General features: G+C 48.3%; 2 protein-coding genes across 2 annotated transcripts; one reads left to right on the forward strand and one right to left on the reverse strand.

Annotated features, from left to right (window-relative positions):
- Nucleotides 1-901: 901 nt before the first annotated feature.
- PFICI_07102 (uncharacterized protein) lies at nt 902-2,328 on the forward strand (the record flags this gene model as incomplete). The annotated part of the gene is made up of 2 exons (XM_007835683.1): nt 902-1,560; nt 1,617-2,328. The coding sequence occupies 2 exons, from the start codon at nt 902-904 to the stop codon at nt 2,326-2,328; spliced, it is 1,371 nt and encodes a 456-aa protein (XP_007833874.1).
- Nucleotides 2,329-5,573: 3,245 nt separating this feature from the next.
- Nucleotides 5,574-6,480, reverse strand: PFICI_07103 (uncharacterized protein; the record flags this gene model as incomplete). Its single annotated transcript, XM_007835684.1, has 2 exons — nt 5,574-5,590; nt 5,664-6,480. The coding sequence occupies 2 exons, from the start codon at nt 6,478-6,480 to the stop codon at nt 5,574-5,576; spliced, it is 834 nt and encodes a 277-aa protein (XP_007833875.1).
- Between the last annotated feature and the right edge of the window lie 931 nt (nt 6,481-7,411).

Genomic DNA, 7,411 nt, shown 5'->3' on the forward strand with positions numbered 1-7,411 from the left:
GGGGGGAGGCAAACTTGGTAATTCTAGCCTGTTTCTTGTATTTTCTCACCTGGCAAGTTGCTGGCGTGTTGTGCAAAGTATGTTGGTGGATATTTGAAGTGAATGACCACACACCAAGCAAGCATCTGCTGTCTTAGATAGGATTTTGAGGTTAAGTGCACATCCTGGTGCATACAGTTTGCATGCAGACAGTTTCTTTAGTATTATCTGCAGAACGTCCAAGCAAGCAGGTAGTGACTCGTCAATGGACTCACCACCCTTTTAACGTCTCCGTACTCCCTTTTTGTTGTGCTCTCTCAAGGGAAGTTGGTTTTTCACCATTGATGCGCGTGGTAGGTACTCCCAACTGGTCGATTGACTGCCGAAAGAGGAAAGCCAGTGGTCACTGCTGGCCATTCTGGTCTGTACTTGCCGACTATATTAAGCGTTGCCGCCCTCTAGTTTTCTCGATTTGTCTCACCTTTGATTCTCAACCTTGCCCAACCCTCCATTTTCTCGCCCTTCTTCTCCCAACTTGACAGGCCATAACGATTTCTCTTTAGTCGTAGCCCCACACACACACCCACACCCACACCCCCCTTCTTCTCTGTCTACCTTTATTCGAGAAGCGTAGTAAGTGGTTTTCTTTTCTTTTTCTTTTTCTTTGCTTTCCACTTTTCCCTTTCCCTTCCCGCCTGTCCCCATCTGTCGGTTGTCTGTCTTAACTCTGTCAAGTCGCAGCCTTCCTATTCCTCTTTTTGACCACTAAACCATAGCAATGTTATATTAACAGTTCCATTTCCTCCTATCTTTGGATTCGTTTCACAAACAACTAACAACCTACTTCTTCGCCAAGGCAATCACATCGACGAGACCCCACTTCGCTCTGCCAGTACATTGCATCTCGTATTCAAACATCATCATGTCGCCACCCCATAGTGAGCACTCAAATGTGCCGTCAGACGTGGCTGCTGGCGGCGGGCCAAAGAAATCTCCGCCAGCCGGTACTCAGAAACTGCGAGCACCGCGCATGAGAGCGTCATGTGACGGCTGCTTTCTAGCCAAGGTCAAGTGCTCAAAAGGCAAACCTATGTGCCAGCGGTGCATGACCACCGGTCTTGCTTGCAAGTACTCGCCGTCGAGTAGATCTGGCAAGCCAAAGGCCTCAGACAATGGCAATATCTTGAACGGTGCCCCGCGCCATGCCAAGAGGGAAGGTTTACAGTTTTCCAGCCCAGTCTTTGAAGGTTCCCAAGACTTGATGGCAGGACCTGCTCAATTCATGCAGAACAACTGGGGCAGCAATCAGCAGGCAATGTGGGATTTGCCAACCCATCAGGATCCAGGTACCAACTTTGGATCCGGACCACTTAACGAATCATTGGGCCAAGACATTGGAATCATGGATGGAATATCTCACGATGGGGGTGTCATGCCTTTCAGTGAGAATCTTGCCGACACCAACCCATGGCAATCACAGAATCCCTCGTCCTCATTCTCGCAAATGCTGCCGGGTTCTTCTGGTTCGATGATTCATGGAAGGTCCCAATCCACAGACATGATGATCAGCCTCGTCGCGGCGTAAGTCCCCTTTCTCTTTCTTTTCTGAATTGGGCCGTTATTGATATTTGATGTAGAAATTTTCAAGACACGAATGCTCAAGCAGGACCATCACATGGTCCTCCTCTTGGGCAAATGGCAGGGCCCTCACATGGTCCTCTTGGGCAAATGGCAGTACCCTTACATGGTCCTCCTCTCGGGCAAATGGCAGGACTCTCACATGGTCCTCTTGGACAAATGACAAGCCCCCCCAATCCTGCCCACGCAAGGCATCATTCTGACCCTGCCATCGGTACTGGTCATGTCCTCAGTTGCAACTTCGATTGCACCCACCAGTCGTTGCAGCGTCTTAATTTTATGCTTGCGACCAGTTCATGGCCCTCTGATATGCTTATGACAGCAAACGAAAACCTCTGCGATGCATGGCGCGTCATCATGCGATGTCCTAATTGCATGGGCTCTGGCGCGCGGCGCTATATGGCCTTGGCGTTTCTGGCCACGAGCATGCAAATACAGAGCAGACGCTTACAAGCATTCCTGGACACTGTCAAACCCAATCATGATGGAGTTTTCCCAACTGTCTCGAATCCGGCGGAAAAATTGAACCGTCTTGGTACAGCGATCACCCAGATTGATCAGGCTTATGCTTTGTTGCTCAGATCATTCAACAACGAAATGATTGAACACCCAGGCGTTGCTCAAGCATTGGCAAACGGGGTTCACAAGTCCCTCGATGCTGCCGTGTCCCTCTTGCTGCGGAAGAGGACCGAGTTGGCTGGCACAAACTAATGGAACACCTGGCGGCCGTCTTCACCTTCTCTTTCCCTCCCTATTGTTCTTCACACTCTCTTCCCCTCTCTCTTTCTCTTTGTTTGCTTCGCCCTTATATTTCTACTTCACCTATCTTTCATTCTGCCAACTCACTCAAGCCTGCGTTCGAGGCAGCATATGTGTGTTAGCTTTTCGGAGCACTTTCGGCGTTTGGAAAGAAGGGTCACAAAATGATTAAATGATTCATGGATGATGGATGATGGATGATGGATAACGAATAATGCTTAATGACGGGGACTTTGCATCAGCGTTGTATCGATTATTGCGTTGGAGTCACTGGGAAGGAGATGGACGTCTTATTCTGGAGGTTTTGTTTTTCACGAGCCTTGGGGGAGAGGACCCCCTACTTGGGTCGCTCATCAGAATATTTTCTTTTTCTTTTTTCAATTTGAGCTTCATGCTTTATTTGCTGTGTCGGCGTGCACTGCCAAGATACGCAACACGTAGAACTGACTAGAACCGGCCATCTTTGGCTGTGAGGCCTCTCGCCATAGGTACCGGACTTTGTGGCAGTCTATACTATACCCCTTTCTATTGCAAACTTAATTGACTACCAATTCTTTGAACTTGTACTTTCGTTCTACTGTGAACTACGCATGCGTTTACTGAAAAGACCATGGATACTTGATTTAATCGTTAGCTGCTCTATACCTCCACATCACCTAGTCATGCTTATGGCATGAATGAGCGCGGCTATAGACAATGAATAGATACGCAGCCTGTGATGACAAACTGCAGTGAGAATTAATTCCTGTTATCCCGGCCATTTTGAGAGAGACCCTTTTTGATTCAGTTGCTTCAAATGCATTGTCTTGAAGACAACACTGGTAGTCAATCCTGTGAGCCATTGGAGTAGTACCTTTAAGACACCTCACGCACCCCTGATGGCTAGGCATATCGAAGTTGTACATGGCTGGTCGCAGAAGTAGCCTGAGACTGGAGCGAGCGCGCATGCCTGCTGAAGTTAATCTTACTGTGTGTGTGTATCAAGACTTGTCTGAAAATAGAAACATGCCAACGGCCCACCTTCTGCCACGCTAGTCCGTCAATGTCTCACGAGAGCCTCGATTAAACTCTCATCATGAATGGCACACAAGCCCTCAGGGTCCTGACCGCGGCATCTCCATGGGAAAGAAGTGACTTCCCATGGTGCTGCTGACCGTTGTAGGCGGGTGTCATTTATGTCCTCCCTCCAACGGCTTCCCGAAAGTTGCCAGCTGAGCAAACCTCCATGTATGGCCTGGCGTCAGAGCCGGTAAAGCTATTCACCGCAGACTTTCATGTCTCGCTGAATCCATTTTCATGTTCACTTCACATTGGATTTGTATGGTTAATTGGTATTGTGCTCATCTTTTATCCACAAACAGGATTCAGGGACAGACTATGTAATAAGAAGTGATGATGCAGGATTGGTGAGTGTCAAGTTTTCGTCCCCGTACAATTAGTGCTGGTGGAATCGATATAATTTCTGAACGGGTACAAATAACTCGTAGTGAGCCCACGCTTATCCATTCTTGCCGAAGCACCAAAGAAAAAACTGCACCCATCTCATCTCTGTCATCTCTGTCTCTCTCACTCTCTCACTCTCTCACTCTCTCACTCTTCCACTCTGTATCATCCCAGCCACCGACGATAAATATTTCTACTTTAGCTTCCGCCTATAGCATGCAACGCAGTTTGATCTGTTAGAAACATGCATATCTGCGGCTAGGTATGCTGCAAGTTGCTGGCTGCCCACGAGGCGGCCGCTGGCTTGTGAAAACAGGCTTCGGGCGCAAATGCTTAGAGTAGGACCCTTTGTTACTTCGGTGCTTGAGATACTTTGGTTTATAATATGCAACAGCAACATCACACCAAAAACATGTGGACTAGATGGCTCTGGGTACTTTGATTTTTCCTACTTGTTTCTGGCGATTTCTCCCACCTCCCCAATCTTCCGCTTTCCCATTATCATTCAGACAAATTAAAGCTGACCGACTGGCAGATGAGCTGAGTGATGTTCCTTTCTCGCCCTATTTATGATGTGATATCACTGTAATCAATAGAATAGCGTGTATGTTATAAGCTCACAAAAGAATTAATTGAGTTAAAGTCTGAAACTTTTCTTTTTCCCGTGCCAAGACCTATACTCGCTGTTGATCTTAAACTCAACACATGACCAATTATATCCCATGATCTGAAACACAAGAGGATCACTCAACAAAATCGCCCTCGAAGCCTCTCCAAGTCCCCAGCAATCGTCTTCTTTCAAGAAGAGGGGGCTTTCAGATGCTGTTTGCGATCGAGAACTCAAAACTCCAATTGTGTGACCGTATAGAAACATGGGAAACCTTTTATGCTCTTTCCAGCCCCTCCTTGAACGCATGTAGATTCTCATTTCCCCGGCCAGCGATTTCCATCATGCGAGCGAGGTCCACACTTGCGTGCGTCGCTCATACCCTCCACTCACAACAATGCATGGCATCGAAAAGGTTATTCTAATCGCCACAAAGCCCAAGTACCACCTCCTCATCAACGCGACATCTTGGCCTTGACATCCAAGAGACGGAACCCCTCATCTCATCATACGTAGCAGTGGATAGCTGAGAGAGAGAGAGAGAGAGAGAGAGAAAACCCACAAAGATCGTACGACAGAGACTTTTCATGTCACATTGGCAGCGGAAATACGTTGGCAAGTCACTGGTCCCTACGTATATGTTGTCTAAACCCCCTCCCTGCGCTGCGCTGCAATGCATGTCGAAACGAGGGGAGAAGATCACTTGAAGCTTCACCCTAAAACATACCATCACTCGTTCAAGTAGAAAGAGATAACAAAAATAAAAGAAACGTGGCGGAGCAATTTTTGGTCAATTGTTGCATATGCGCTCATGTCGTCATGACGTGACATGCAAATGCAAATGAAAGCAGGAAGGGAATAAACGGCGACCGGCACGCGTAGCCGTTAAATCAAGTATAAATGGTAAATTCACTATACTCGAGTTCATGAGATGATATTTGATGTGTATTGCTGCAACGTTCCTTTTGTTATTTGTATCTGCTCTATAAACTCTGCCTGGATTCCTCATGAATGGTGCCGAGCATTGAAAATGCTGAAAAATGAAAATGGAAATGGATTGCGAATCATGTATTATTTACCTCGACATATTCATGTCTGCTGTTGCCCCAAGACCCACACAAACGAGACCCATCATTTATTGGATTTTTTATACACCACCACCACCTAAACGATATCCTGTTAGATCTCATATTGCAAGATGGTGAAACTTGAATGTGGGGATGGGGGGAAAACTTACTGCAGCGCAAAACCTGTCCGTTGATCCACTCGCCCTCGTCACTGACGAGCATGCACACGATCTTGCCAATGTCGGCCGGAGTACCGACGCGGTTCAGCGGGCACATTTTGGCCAAGCCATCCTTGATGGTGTCAATGTTCATGCCCTGGTAGCCGCCGGGGACGTAGTGCCAGCTGTTCTCGTCAAACATGTCGGTCTGGATGCCACCTGGGGCCAGGGCATTGCACGTGATGCGCTTGCGACCGCAGTCGACGGCAAAGGAGCGGGCAAACCCTTCCACGGCAGCCTTTGAACCGGCATAGAGAGCGTGGTTGGGGATACCCGTCATTTGCGCGGCAATGGAGGAAGTGAGAATGATGCGCCCCCCTTCGCTGCAGTGCTTTAAAGCGTTTTGCGCGACAAAAAACTGGCCCCTCGTGTTGAGGTTGAAGACCTGGTCAAAGAGCTCGGGCGTAACCTCGGTCTCTTCACACCAGACCTCCATGCCCGAGTTTGAAATGGCAAAGTCAATGTGGCCATAGTGCTTTAGTGCCTTTTCAAAGAGGGCGGCCACATCAGCCGGCTTGGAGATGTCCGCCTGAAGGGCAATGGACTTGGACCCCAGCTTGGCCAGCTCGGCCACCACCTCATTCGCCGCTCCCGCGCTCTTGGCATAGTTGATGATGCAGGATGCTCCCCGCTTACCCAGCTCCAATGCGATGCCTCTTCCGATGCCACGGCCAGAGCCCGTGATCAGAGCAACTTTGCCTGCAAAGGGCCTGTGCTGCTGGCTCGAGGGCAAGTCCGAGGTAATATTGTGGATCGCGGATGGAGACATGGCAAGTTTGTATAAATTCGGTTCCGAGGAGTATGCAGTCGTGATGTGGAGGAAGACGAAGAAGTCGTTTTTGGGAAGAAAATTGGGGTCAAAAAAGATACGTACGAAATACCCGTCGAGACCTGTCGCTATGGACTTGACACACCAAAAATTGGTGTTGTTTCTGAGGCCCTTTTATGTGATTGCGTTCTGCAGCAACCTCAGTTGGGGGGATTCCGGGACGGGGGTTGACGTCGATTTTTTGGGGAAAAGTGACGGACATAAGGTAGTGCAGCGGAGGACCGGGCAGCAATAAGCACAGACCTCCAAGGCAAATGCTTCAGGCGAGTATCAGCGCGTATGACCTATGAACAGATTGATCTTTGCAGTTTTCCAACAATTCATTCTTCGCGATAGCTTCAAATTTGGTGGCCAAGTTTTCGCAAAACCTGAAAGACGTCAATTATCGCAAAAGGCCACAAGTTGTGACTTGGAGTGCAGCATTGATCCTGATCATCTATAATATTGAAGCTAAAAAAACAAAAAATCGAGCCATTTTTGCAGCCTCCAAAACCTCTCAACAGGGATCTGCGAGGGATGGATATTATGATTGCCCTTTTCGGCTTCTGAGAGGTTTTGATTGGCTTGAGTAGTGGCCCCCGCTCACACAGTAAGTGACTGACTATCCGCGTACTTGGAATCCCCATCGGGACTCCGAAGCCCACCCACTCTTTCACTACCTACTCTTTCACCACTCTTTCACTACTGCTACTGCGTAGGTGGCAGGTACCTACCTAGTCAAACAGCTCGGCTGAATTACCGGCCGTTTTCCCCCACGATGCATTCAGTGAACCATATTTTTGATAAATTACTCGATAAAACAAATCTATACAAAAAATACAAACTAGTTAATGTCATGTATTCCCAGAAGGGGGGGGGGGGGGGGGGGGGG

This window comes from Pestalotiopsis fici (assembly GCF_000516985.1).
Source record: "Pestalotiopsis fici W106-1 unplaced genomic scaffold PFICI_Scf_4, whole genome shotgun sequence".
Lineage (NCBI taxonomy): Eukaryota > Fungi > Ascomycota > Sordariomycetes > Amphisphaeriales > Sporocadaceae > Pestalotiopsis > Pestalotiopsis fici.